Source organism: Aquarana catesbeiana, linkage group LG04 (genome assembly GCF_042186555.1).
Source record: "Aquarana catesbeiana isolate 2022-GZ linkage group LG04, ASM4218655v1, whole genome shotgun sequence".
Classification (NCBI taxonomy): Eukaryota; Metazoa; Chordata; class Amphibia; order Anura; family Ranidae; genus Aquarana; species Aquarana catesbeiana.
In genome coordinates this window covers 61593376-61607401 of record NC_133327.1, presented here as the reverse complement: position 1 = coordinate 61607401, position 14026 = coordinate 61593376, and the positions used below count along the sequence as shown (strand labels likewise).

The following is a 14026-nucleotide window of genomic DNA, read 5'->3' as shown; positions in this document are numbered from 1 at the left end:
GCCTGTGTGAGCAATATATCATTTAGTGACAACTTTTTGTAATTTTTTTTTTTTTTGTCATTATTCAATCACTTGGGACAAAAAAAATTAATATTCAATGGGCTCAACATGCCTCTCAGCAATTTCCTTGGAGTGTCTACTTTCCAAAATGGGGTCATTTGAGGGGGTTTTGTACCGCCCTGCCATTTTAGCACCTCAAGAAATGACATAGGCAGTCATAAACTAAAAGCTGCGTAAATTCCAGAAAATGTACCCTAGTTTGTAGACGCTATAACTTTTGCGCAAACCAATAAATATACGCTTATTGACATTTTTTTTACTAAAGACATGTGGCCAAATACATTTTGGTCTAAATGTATGAATAAAATTGAGTTTATTGGATTTTTTTTATAACAAAAAGTAGAAAATATCATTTTTTTTCAAAATTTTCGGTCTTTTTTCCATTTATAGCGCCAAAAATAAATCAAATACCATCAAAAGAAAGCTCTATTTGTGGGAAGAAAAGGACACAAATTTCGTTTGGGTACAGCATTGCATGACCGCGCAATTAGCAGTTAAAGCGACGCAGTGCCAAATTGGAAAAAGTCCTCTGGTCCTTATGCAGCATAATGGTCCGGGGCTGAAGTGGTTAAAGAAGAATTATACAACATAAAAAAAAAAGATTTGTTAAAACCATGAGTGCTTTTTTTTTACCACTACTATTCCTTTACACTGACTTTTGAAATTTACAAATGCAGCAATTTAAATTGGATGAAAGGTTTAGCACTGGGAAAAACTTTTTGAAAGATAAAAAGTGCATTTTATATACAACTATATAGATCAGACCCAAATGAGGGACAAATGAGGAGGAATAAGGGACAGAGGGACAATGCTTCAAATCAGGGACAGTCCCTCAAAATCAGGGACAGTTGGGAGCTATGGCCATGACCAATCCCCAACTAGGATTGGCAGGGGGCAGGCCTCCTACAATATACCTGTGGTCAGCCTGTTGAAGTTGGAGTTGTCGGCTGGGTGAGCTGGATGATGAAGTGTTAGACTGTCATGTCTGAGGGAACCCCATTTCTGGGGGGGGGACCTCAGGCGGGGGCTCGGGAGCTGGGACAGAGCTTCTCCTGAGCCGGTGTCCTGGGAACAGGAGCTGGAAAAGACAGTTGGTCAGCACGTCCAGAGTAAAGTCATCCAGGAGGGATCCAGGGGAGCTGGATGTAGAGCCAGAGGGAGAGACTGTGAGAGTTATGTGTCAAGTCGCTGCAGCCAGGAGGGCAGGCAGGATTTGCAAATCAAGAAAGGACATGAAGACTTATTCAGAATTGAGGCCTAGTCATGTGCTGATGGTGTGACAGGACACTAAAGTTGGATAGAGAAGTAAGTGCTCCTAAGTAGTGTGCTGGAGGAAGTGTGCTAAGGAAAGGACAGTCAAGTTAGTTCTATAAGAAGTATATGCGCAGTTACTTTTATTCTGCTGAGAAGTGTGATGCAGCTACTTCTATTCTACTAATTCTACTACTCATCATATGGGCATCCCATGTACCTTTTCCATGTACCTTTTCCCCAACCAAGTTCGATCCCCTAATAAAAACAACAAAAAACAAGCAAGAGACTGTTCATTGACTGAGAAGTGTGTCTAATGGATGTCTGGGAGCAGGGTGAATTGTGTGGATGTTGTAACACGTAGCAACCCCACGGGGCCAGCGCTACAGAAGTATCTCACCAAAAATGACATTTTTGTTGCAGGGGATGCCTGAAATCTGACTTGTATCTTAGTGTAGACTTCTGGGAAAATTGGTGAGCCAATCACACAAGCAGAAAATTATGTTTCTGGGGAATATTCAGTACACATTCTATGTACAGAAACCTCCAGGTAGCCATATTGCATTGCATTTTCAGAAATTTACAGTGGCTGCAGATTAAAAAGGAAAGGTACTTTTTAATAACATTCAATTACAATATGACTTGAGTCGCAATTGTATACGCTATATTATTTTTTTATTTGCTATTTTTTGCCCACAAAAGTGGAGTTGCCCTTTATGGTAATTTGCAACACATGAACATAAATTGTATATATTGCAGATTATCAGTCTTGACTGCTGAGGTGCAATAAGCCCAGGTCCCAACCATACCGCTTAGCGTACCTTACCCCTTCTTCCCATCCAATAAAAACCACATACAACCATTAACGTTGGAAAGGGCAAGGCCACAGCTTTATTTAACTCAAAATTAACATTAACTCTTTTAGACCGTGCCAGTCACAGTTGCACTGTGAGCACTCAACTACAAATGTAAAAGGGAGATGAAGGAGGTGCCTGTCCTTACCATAAGTGCCGGACCGGCCGTCAATCTCCCAATTACCATCCGGGCATAAAAAGGGGTTCCATATTTGCTGGCAAGGTCACCAAAACCGCCACCAGCCAGTCAGTGATCTACTGACGGGCGCCCCACCGCAGCCAGCGCCTGTTCCACCCCCCTCTGAAGTCCCAGGTTAAAAATGTCCATGCCAATTTCGTTGAGATGAACACCATCCCTCCTCAACAAGTCAGTGTTGTTTCCCTCCAAATCTTTGTGACGGACGACGACCACCCCAATCCTCCGAACAAATTTGGACACTTGGGCGTTGACCTTCCTGCGAAAATTTTCCAAACAGGGTCCAGGGACTTCTCTTGCCCAAATTGATCGAGGGAAAATTTCTGACCAGACGAAAGTCACACTGGTAAACATTGCAAGGCACTGAGCAATATCGCCCTTTATGGCAGCAATTAGATCCACGGACCGGGTGTAACCTACATCATTCCCGCCGGCGTGAACCGAGGACAATGTGACCGGACACACGGGTACGCAGCTGCCAACATTCCGACAGTACCTGATGCCAATGCAGCCCGAGCAGACCCAGCCAGCGGATCCTTGCCACGTCTGATGAGAGTCCCAAATTTCTCCCATAATTTCGGATCTCTGCACGACGAGCCGCCCAGAAGATAAAGAAATCACAGTATCCATACTTGAGCCGGGGGGAAACCTGAAATTAACACACAAGGTGAGGGCGAACATACAGCGAAAAACGAGACGACTCCCATCTACCCAACAGCGGAAGTTCCGTATCGGAAAACCCTAAGCCAGAAGCGGCGGTGGCAGTGCCTATGCGAAATGAATGAGTCGAAAAATCGCCCGCGGGTAGGCCTAAGGCCTCGAGGCAAAAACAAAAAACCTTCAAGAATTGAAAACGACTCAACGAGGAGGAGTCAGCGTGCACAAAAAACGTGGGGGATGGGGGGCGCGCGGAAAGAAAAGGAAAGGCCAGAGACACTGGGCAAAATGGGCCGCCACAGTGGTGCAGCACCACTCGGCTGCCCCTGCCAAAACTGTCAGTCTTTGAGGAGCGCAAGAAAATGGTGACACTGCGCTCCAACAAAGAAACATTCTCCGACCAAATACCCCCAGGGGACGACCTGGATTTTGCAACTAATTGCAAAGCCCCAAAAAACGCCCATGAAAAAGCTACTCGAAAAAGCAAAGTCTCGAACTCGGATGAGCACACCTCCGGCAACATAGCCAAAACATCCGATAAGATCTGAAGGGAAATGGGGCGCCTGGAATCTGGAAGATGTGTGATGTGTTTCCAGCCCCTCAATATCCGACGTACTGGAAAGGCTTTTGTGACATCCCCCCACCCCAGGAGTTGAAACCAAAAAGATAGTGCGGACATGGCCGAAGAGACAGTGGAACCCGACACGCCGAAACCACAGGAGCCTGCCGCATCAGTGTACAACTCCAGCTGTGAGTTCGGTACCTCCTCCTGCAACCAACAAGACTGTCCGTTGTAGGATTGCAAAAAGGTTAGCCAAATATCCAAATCAGCCCGCATGGGGTTGGTGATCCGAATGTAGTGGTGAGGGGCCGTAACGCCCTTCGTGGCCCAAGACAGGCGCCTGCAGAAAGCCCTCCCCATGCGTATGACCCTGCAAGCGAATACTAGGTGTCCCAGCAGAGATTGTAGCTGTTTCAGCTGCAGTTTTTTGGACCCTTTCGCCAAACGAACCAAGGATAGAAGCTTAGTCAGCTTCTCCCTCGGCAGGCAAAAGGCCATGGCCACTGTGTCAATCTCAATTCCCAAAAAAGATAATACCGTTACCGGACCCTCAGTCTTGTCCATGGACAGTGGGACGGCGAAACGCCAACAAACATCTTGAAAAACAGAGAGCAAGCATTGACACTGCCCACTGTCCGCGGGGCCCACAAAAAGGAATTCATCCAAGTAGTGCAGCAGAGACTGAGACCCAGCCTCCCGGGTGACTACCCACTCAAGGAAGCTACTGAATAACTCAAAGAAATAACACAAAATGGCGCAACCCATAGGCAGGCACATATCGAAGAAATAGCTTCCCTGAAAGTAGCAACCCAGGAGATGGAAACAGTCCGGGTGAACCGGGAGAAGGCGAAAAGCGGACTCAATGTCTGCTTTTGCCAAAAGAGCGGAACGCCCTGCTGCCCTGACGAGGTGAAGAGCCTTATCAAATGACGCATAATGCACCCGCGATTCCTCGCGATCAATTCCGTCGTTGACAGAGGAGCCAGAAGGGTAGGATAAGTGATGAATTAAACTAAATTTACCACTCGCCTTTTTTGGGACCACGCCGAGTGGGGACACCCGCAGGTTGTGGAATGGGGGGAGATCAAAGAGGCCCGCCATGCGCCCCAGTTCCAGCTCCTTCTGGAGCTTTTTGGCCACTACGGATTCAAATTCCACAGCCGATTTTAAATTTGCCGACATGGTAGGAGCGTCCGACGGGGAAAACGGTATCCAGAAACCTTGATCCAGGCCATCCTTTAGGATCAGGGCCTCCCTATGAAGGGGGTACCGGTCTAGCCAGGGAAGCATCCCTAGGACGTTCACCGGCATCCTCCGGCTTAGGAAGGTCGGTCTTGGCTCCCACTCTGGGAAGTGTCTGTTTTCCCTTCCTGAAGCACCGGCTGGCGGGGTGTGCACCCCCACAGCTAGAGCACTCGTGCCTGAAGCGACAGGCGGAGTACCATTTACAGTGGCTTTCGTTGAAAAGCCAACAGACACCTTTTTTGGAGACGGCCGACGCTCCGGATTGGGGAGCGCCGACCGCGGACTGAAAGGACGATGGCCTGTGAGGGCACATTAGCAACAACCACAGGCTACCATCCTGACAGTCGAAGCGAAGCTCTTTGCGCGCCGCCATCTTCTGCCGAAACTGGGTGTCATACTGGAACCAACACTGACCCCCATAAACCTTGTACGCCCCCCAGATAAGGTCCAGGTAGCAGAACAAGGAAGTCGCCAACTCTGGGCAGCGCTTGCAGAGCACTCCCGCGTAGGCACAGAAACCCTGCAGCCAGTTCCCAAACATTCTAGGAAGCTGTTTGACTTTCTCGCCCTGTGTAGTAATGTCTACCCGCCGGGATTTGTCAACCGTTTCCCTGTCCGACGGAACTAGAGCGAGGAAATCAACGAATTCCCGTCGCCATATTTTTTCCTTCGTCTCCTCCGGTATGTGGGCGCCCGTGGGAGCTACAGCCCACAAGGCCCCTCCGGAAGGAGGGGAAGGATTTGTCGCCACACCCGAAACACCCATACTGGAGAGAACCGACCTAACCACCGACGATATGCGGTCTTCGGGGCCCGATACGGAATCATCAACTGACCTCCCCCAAATCAATTCACAATCATACTCACTGATCTTTGGGGGCATCACCGATGACGGGCGATCAACAGGCGAGGCGGTGTCCCATGTGACTCCGGAAGACTGCAGACTGGAGCGGCCAGCACCGTGAGGAGCAACGGGGCCGTGTACGTTAGGGCCGTCTCGGCCGACGGAGAGATCCAAAGGCGGGGGTCCCGCCACCGACACTGAAGGGTCCCCTTGGCCGAGGGGAGCAACTGTGCAGGTACAGGAGTATCTATGGACTCTGGCCGGCTGATCCGGGGCGGAAGCTGTCGCCAGCCCGGATCCGGAATCTCCCGCCCAGCCGGGCGCAGGGAGACTGGCGTTACCCGCCATGTTGACCACGTAGGGGGGGTTAAACCCCGGTGACTGTAGGGGGGGTTCGCGAGACCTCCGCCCGTCCGGGCGCAGGAGGGCGGCCGAGAGTACGGGGGGGATGGTATCCGCGAAGGCCGAAAAACCTGTACCCGCCCTGCTGGGCGCAGAGGGGGCACATCCCATCCGGGATGTTACATGGCGTGGCGCTGCCTGGGTCTGGGACCTGTCCCCCACCCATCCGGGAGCAAAGGGAGTCCTGCACTGTGATACACCCGCTCCTGATGGCCCAGAAGTCACCGAGGACCCCGCCCATGAGGGCGCAGAGGGACCTTGCGACCTGGCAGCGACGGTATGATGCCTGTCTCGGGATGAATTACCCCCCACCCAGCCGGGTGCTGAAAGGGCCATGTTCAGCAAAGCGCCCTGGCCATACGAGTCATGGGCCAGCTGCGACCCCGCCCAGGAGGGCGCAGGATGAGGCAGCCCGCACCCATATGTTCCCCTGTGAGTGCCGGCCAGATCACCCCCCGCCCTTCCGGGCGCAGAGGGGTGCTGGGCACATGCATCCTGTGTTTGGTACACGGCCAGTTCAAATACTCCTGCCTGGCTAGGCGCAGGGAGTGAACTGGCCGCTAGGGGGAGCCGGTCCCGTTCCGAGGTGCCGCCGACGCCGCCATCCGAGGGATCAGAAGCCGTCGGAGCAGGCGAGCAGCTCCGGCCCCCTCCAGCTGCTCTGCGAGAGGACAGCCTGGCCGAGGAGCGGAGCGGCCGCACACCCGCCGCCCCCCCGCTGTCTGCAGGGGCGGAAGCAGGTACTCCATAACGCGAGGCCGTGGGCTGGAGCGCTTCAGCTCCATCCAGGCCTCGCGCCATACCCTGGGAAGGGGAGGGGGGCGAGGGGGGTGTGCCGAGCGGGGGCTGCGAGAACAAGGACACCGGGGGGGGGCCGCGCGTTGATCCGGATGGCCGGAGAAGGGGACCGACGAGGGGGGGCACGCCGAGAGCGGGCGGCCAACCCCCGCTTCCTGGCTGCTGGAGCCCTGGGAACCCGAACCGGAGAGGAATGGAGAGGGGGAGGAGGAGGGGGGCAGTAAGAGGCCGCAGAGGGGCTGGGGCTGAGGCGAGAAGGTGGACGGACACGTCTGCGGGCCCTGCGTCCATCCAACTCAGGAGGAGGAACAGGGGAAGGGGCAGGAGAGGGCACCCCAGGGGATAAGAGGGCAAAGAGCCAGTCAGCCTGACCCCTGAGGGCCAGCTCACGGACCTTAGCTAGGAGGTGATCCGTGTCCATGGCTGGAGCCGCAGGGTCAGGTCCGAGCTCTTCCATGCTTCCATCCGAAAGGGACCATAATCCCCTGGGGTGCCAAAAAACGTGCTCTGAATTGGATAAGAACCAGAACTTTCAACACTATAAGCCTGGTACTCTACCCACTTTACTCCATGCTTCCGTCCGAAAGGGACCATAATCCCCTGGGGTGCCAAACTCCTGAGCTCAGGCCCAACCCTTTGCCCCCCCCTGTACCAATCCTGAGTTAGACCAAGTTCAGTGTAACTACTCCCTGGCCATGCCCCCATCAGTCAGGGCTCTCTTTCCCGAGGGGCTCAAGAGGCTCTCATTAGATTTGTTGGCTGGATCAGCTTTTTTTCAGAATTTTTTCCTTTATTTTAACCTAGAGATCCGATCAGTAACACACTTCCTGCATTTGATTGACAATGCTCACTCCCCATACTGTATCTATAGAGAAGCATTGCTGTTATCCTAGACTGCTCTCCTTAGTTGAACTGCAAACATATCACTGGAGGAGGTGTTCTGTAGCCCAGAGAAGAAAACTGTGACAGCTGTTCAGTTAAGAGCATACTAATTTACAAGCACATTAGATTTCTGGCAGGATCAACATGAAATGTCTGTACTTGCAGAAAATGTACGTAGCCTAAAGAAAAAAACGAATGCAGCCACTACATCTAAGGACTGTCAAGCTGCAATGTGTTACATTTTTGTTCATAAGTTTAATCTAGACACTGGACTTAAACTGATCGTTATTATATCGCATTTTGTTTCCCACAGCCAGCATCAGTTTCACATCATCATCGTCCTCAAATAACACGTCCGCTGGCAAAATTCTGCACATAGTTTGTAATACCAACATTCCAATCAGTTCTATAGCCTGGGCAAAAGGCACCCTCACTAATATCGTAAACAGTAGCAATACATTATTCACAAGTAGTGCATCGACAGCCTGGTCTGGTGAGTAAAAATTATCTTTTAGGTTTGTTACATAAAGTAGTATATTTCATATGTATTTTTCTAGCTGATCGAATACATGCAATGTGCTCATTGGGGTTGATTTGTTAAGGCCATAGAGACTGTTCATGCTTAGTGAATAAGGCAGAGCTGTGTTCCCTTCAATCATCCTCTCATGTACAAACAAATATTCTTTTTTTTTTCCTGGATGTGCTAAGTGAATACAACTTCACTTTATTTACTAAGCCATTCACTTTCCAAAGTGGACAGCCTCCAGTTCTTTAGTAAATCAACCCCAGTACACTTTTAACCCTTAGGGCCAGCTCACACCACATGCAGTCCAGTGCGTTTTTTTTTTCTGCATCACAAATGCATGGATAGTAGATTATATAGTTTTGAAAAAAGTTCTCAAAAATAAGCGTGTTGGAGGGGTAGAAAAAAGCTCATAGCGCATTCACTTTTTAAACAGATAAAAGTTTAATAAAAAGTTGCACTTACAAAAAATTTGATAAAATAACACAATAGTGTGAGCATGACCACCTGCAGTACGGTCTGTGCTCTAAAACGCCACACTGCTTGCTCCTTGACTAATGCGTTTCCCCTGAATAGGCATCAACTGGGATTGGAGGCCTTTTAAAAAAAAAAAACTGCCTATGCAGATAAGAGGCACCTGTGGATAACCAACTGTGCAGCTCTGACTAAAGTTGAATAATGCCCTTGCTATAAGTTACAATATGCCTGACAACACCTTGACATGCCTCACCAGTCTTTTTTGTGGCATTGGCACAGTATAGGCTTTCTGGCAACATGACCATGCAGCTCATTTTTGTTTAAGTATCTTCGTATTGTGTTCCCTAAAAACAACCACACTATCTTTTTGCAGAGCTGCCTGTGTTTCTCCTGAGGTTACCTTTGGGTTTTTCTTTGTATCCTGAACAATTTGTCTGGCAGTTGTGGCTGCAATCTTTCTTGGTTTATCTGACCTTGGCATGGTATTAGGAAATCCCTGAACTTTCCACTTCTTTAAAAGTGATTGAACACTGACTGGAGTGATTGTACTGACTGGCATATTCAAGGCTTTGGATATCTTTTTATATCCTTTTCCATCTTTATATAGTTCCAGCTACGCGGGTCTTTTGACAGTTCTTTTCTGCTCCCCATGGCTCGGTGTCTAGCCTGCTTAGTACATCCACGTGCGAGCTAACAAACTCATTGACTATTTATACACAGACACTAATTGCAATTTAACTGCTTGCCATCCAACCAATAGCAGTTTTACTGCTACAGGACGGCAGCTGTGATGGTGAAGGTGAGCAGTAATGACTAGGCCTCACTTAGCAATATCCTAGCAATGTCATCGGAGCATTCCAGTCAGACTTTAGGAGGTATGTAAATTGCCCACACATATCGCAAAGACATTATTCAACTTTAGTCAAAGCTGCAGCTTGTTTTTATCTACAGATGCCCCATACCAGCATTGGCAGTTTGTTTGTTTTTTTTGGTAAAGATGAACTAACCGTTTATCAAAGCTGTCGAAAGCCTTGCCTGAAATGGGTGGAGGTTGTTTTAAAGGGACCCTACCACCACGAAAAGTGTTGTAAATGCTTTACCAAATTCTCTGCTATATCTATTGTGGGACATGTGAGGTACAAACCTGACCTGTTTTCTGTTTTGCTATCTACAGATACCTACTTTTGTATTGTCTACCAGGGGAGCCTTTCCACATCTGCCAGCGTCATGGTGAATATTGTACCTTTGCCTAAAAAAGAAGCGATATCTGCATTCCCTTTGATGACAGTTATAACAAGCTGTGGTATACAGACAAAATTATCATGCTGTGTAACTGGCCCTGCTTTCTCTAGTTACCGTATAACCTTCACAAATGACAACTCGCCCAAATTTGGTAAGTAAAATGTCATACCGATGCGAGGAACGTGTTTTTCAGCAGTGTCTCTGCTCTACATGTTGGTTTGGAATGTACAAAAAAAAAAGATATACCCTATTTATCGGCATCTAACACGCACCCCAATTTAAGAGGGAAGTTTCAGGAAAGCTTTTTTTTTAAAATAAACCACTTTGAAGCAAAATAATGGTCAGTGAGCATCAATGCAGCCTGATTAGTGCCCATCTGCAGCTTCAGTGCAGCGTGATCTGTGCCCATCTGCAGCCTGATCTGTGCCCATCTACAGTCTAATCAGTGCTCATCTGCAGTCTAATCAGTGCCCATCTGCAGTCTAATCAGTGCCCATCTACAGTCTAATCAGTGCCCATCTACAGTCTAATCAGTGCCCATCTACAGTCTAATCAGTGCCCATCTGCAGTCTAATCAGTGCCCATCTGCAGTCTAATCAGTGCCCATCTACAGTCTAATCAGTGCCCATCTGCAGTCTAATCAGTGCCCATCTACAGTCTAATCAGTGCCCATCTGCAGTCTAATCAGTGCCCATCTGCAGTCTAATCAGTGCCCATCTACAGTCTAATCAGTGCCCATCTGCAGTCTAATCAGTGCTCATCTGCAGTCTAATCAGTGCCCATCTGCAGTCTAATCAGTGCCCATCTACAGTCTAATCAGTGCCCATCTGCAGTATAATCAGTGCCCATCTGCAGTCTAATCAGTGCCCATCTGCAGTCTAATCAGTGCCCATCTACAGTCTAATCAGTGCCCATCTGCAGTCTAATCAGTGCTCATCTGCAGTCTAATCAGTGCCCATCTGCAGTCTAATCAGTGCCCATCTGCAGTATAATCAGTGTCCATCTGCAGTCTAATCAGTGCCCATCTGCAGTCTAATCAGTGCCCATCTACAGTCTAATCAGTGCCCATCTGCAGTCTAATCAGTGCCCACCTGCAGCCTTGCCGAAATATAGGCTGCCACCGAGGGGAAGGAGGTGACGAGCGCTGCCGAAATAGAGCCGGATCTCCTGTGGGCTCGGCGTCACGCCCAGTCCCGCCCCTTGGCCTGGATCCTATGATGGACATAACGCCAGTCCAATGCCGGGACATCAATCCTAGGTGATGTCCAGGGGGCAGGACTGAGTGAGACTGCGAACCGAGCCGAACACACAGGAGATCCCGCTCTATTTCGGCAGCAATAGTCCCCGCCTTCCCCTCGGTGGCAGCCTATATCGGCATATAACACGCACACACGATTTTCCCCCTATTTTAAGGGGGGAAAAGTGCGTGTTATATGCCAATAAATACGGTAACTAACTAATCTTAAAACTGCTCCCTTCCCTCTCCTAACACCTATTCTGACTAACGTGTAAGAAAGATGTATACTGTACACTTACCTATTTTCAGCCCACTTTCGTCCGGTCATGTGATCTCACCTATGTCAGCCAGTGCTGGCTGCAGCAGAGAGGAGACTCAACAATAGCTGGTAATACCTGGAGCACCGACATCACCCATTGGCTTCAATGGCACATCTGTTGTTGCCTCTCCCTCTTCCCTGAAGTTATACTGCTACCTGACAGGAAAGCCGGATCAGACCGATGTGGCCTTAAAATAGGTAAGTGTACAGATCGTTCTTACACAAGTTACTTAGAATAGGTGGTAGGGAACAGTTTTATGATTAACTATATAAGTATATACAGTACCTGAATTCCCCTTTACAATACTTTTTTTTGTAACAATCAAGGCATTCTCTTGGTTGGTAATATCTTGCAATTTTTATTTTACTCATTTGACCAGCATTACTTATTATTACAATTAGGGGTCTATTTATTAAAAAAATGATGGACAAATGTGACAAAAGCATTTGCCCACCCCTGACAAATTCTGACCACATTTTATTTAACCACTTCAGCCCCAGAAAGGATTTACCCCCTTCCTGACCAGAGCACTTTTTTGCGATACGGCACTACGTCGCTTTAACTGACAGTTGCTCGGTCGTACGACGTTGCACCCAAACAAAATTGACCTCTTTTTTTTCCCACAAATAGAGCTTTCTTTTGGTGGTATTTGATCACCTCTGCCGTTTTTATTTTTTGTGCTATAAACAAAAAAAGAGCGACAATTTTGAAAAAAAAGCAATATTTTTTACTTTTTGCTTTAATAAATATCCCAAAAAAATATATTAAAAAAACTAATTTATTCCTCAGTTTAGGCCAATATGTATTCTTCTACATATTTTTGGTAAAATAAATCGCAATAAGTGTATATATTTATTGGTTTGCGCAAAATGTATAATGTCTACAAAATAGGGGATTAATTTATGGCATTTTTATTATAATTTTTTTTTTTTCTTAGTAATGGCGGCGATCTTTTTATCGTGACTGCGACATTGCAGCAGACACATCGGACACTTTTGACACTATTTTGGGACCATTGACATTTATACAACGATCAGTGCTATAAAAATGCACTGATTACTGTGTAGATGACACTGGTAGGGAAGGGATTAAACACTAGGGGGCGATCAAGGGGTTAACTGTGTTCCCTCACTGTGTTCTGACTGTAGGGGGATGGGCTCACTAGAACATGACAGAGATCACTGCTCCCAATCACTGGGAGCAGTAGATCCCTGTCATGTTGCTAGGCAGAACAGGGAAATGCCTTGTTTACATAGGCATCTCCCCGTTCTGCCTCTCCGTGTCACGATTGCGGGCCACCGGCAGACATCGAGTTCACGGGACCCGCGGGCACGCTCGCGCCCTCTAGCCTGCGATTTAAAGGGGACATACAGGTATGCCCATTTGCGCAGCCGTACATCGTCTTGCGCTGGTCAGCAAGCAGTTAATACAGCGATTTCTTATCATTGTCAGCTCCACTTAAGAGCCATAATATGGTATATTTCCTGGCTGGGGTATTTCAGAAAAATGCCACATTATGGAGAGGACTATTACAGGAATTTACAGTATAAGGCCCCTTTCACACGGGACGGATCCGTGTTGATCCGCCCCGTGTTTATCCGCTGCTCAGCGGGGATCGCTCCGCTTTCTCCAGCTGAGCAGGCAGATGACAGGGCGGGACCCGCACACTGTGCAGGGACCGCCCTGTCAGATCTCCGCTCTCCCCTATGGGGGATCGGAGGAACACGGACCGTCTGTCCGTGTTCCTCCGATCCGCTCTGCAGACGGATAGAAAAATAGGATTTTCTTCCGTCCGCAGAATCGGACGAGAGCGGAGGCGGACGACATCGGGTGTTAGCGGATGTACATCCGCTGACACCCGCTATCCCATAGGGATGCATGTATGTCCGTATTTCATCCGAAAACGGATGGATGAAATACGGACATACGGTCCGCATGTGTGAAAGGGGCCTTAGGCTAAATGTTGTCAGAATCCATCAAAGGTGGGCAAATGCTTGTCACAATCATCCAACAATGTTTCTTTTTCGTTATATATAGATCCCTATGTGTTAGTGTGCTGCTTATATAGACCATAAAAATAAAATTTATGGTATAAAGCATTGCAAAGTTATTTAAAGTGGTTGTAACCCTAAAAAATAACTAAGATCCTACTCCTTTAAAGCAGTGGTTCTCAACTCCTGTCCTCAGGACTCACTAACAGGCCAGATTTGCAAAATAACTGAAATACATCACAGGTGATATAATTTGCTGCTCAGTGATCAGGGCCGGATTTCCCACAAGGCCACCGAGGCCTGGCCTCGGTGGTGCCGCGCTCCTGCGGCGACTTCTCGGCCGCCCCCACACTAACACAGCAGCATGCAGTGCACATGGGCGCCAGAGAGGTGGGGGCGCTGAAGCGCCAGAGTGCTCCTCTCCCTCCTCCTCCTGTGTCCAGACTGAGGCGGCTCCCTCCGCAGGTCACTGCCACCGCTGCTGT

General features: G+C 48.5%; 1 protein-coding gene across 2 annotated transcripts in view; it reads left to right on the top strand.

Annotated features, from left to right (window-relative positions):
• The window catches only part of LOC141139296 (adhesion G protein-coupled receptor F5-like), a 128915-nt gene that overhangs the window by 73972 nt on the left and 40917 nt on the right, over positions 1–14026 (top strand). For both annotated transcript variants that reach the window (XM_073625264.1, XM_073625265.1), the window contains 2 exons: positions 8065–8244; positions 9926–10144. In XM_073625264.1, the coding sequence (XP_073481365.1) occupies positions 8065–8244; positions 9926–10144 (399 nt within the window). The remainder of the gene's footprint in view (positions 1–8064; positions 8245–9925; positions 10145–14026) is intronic.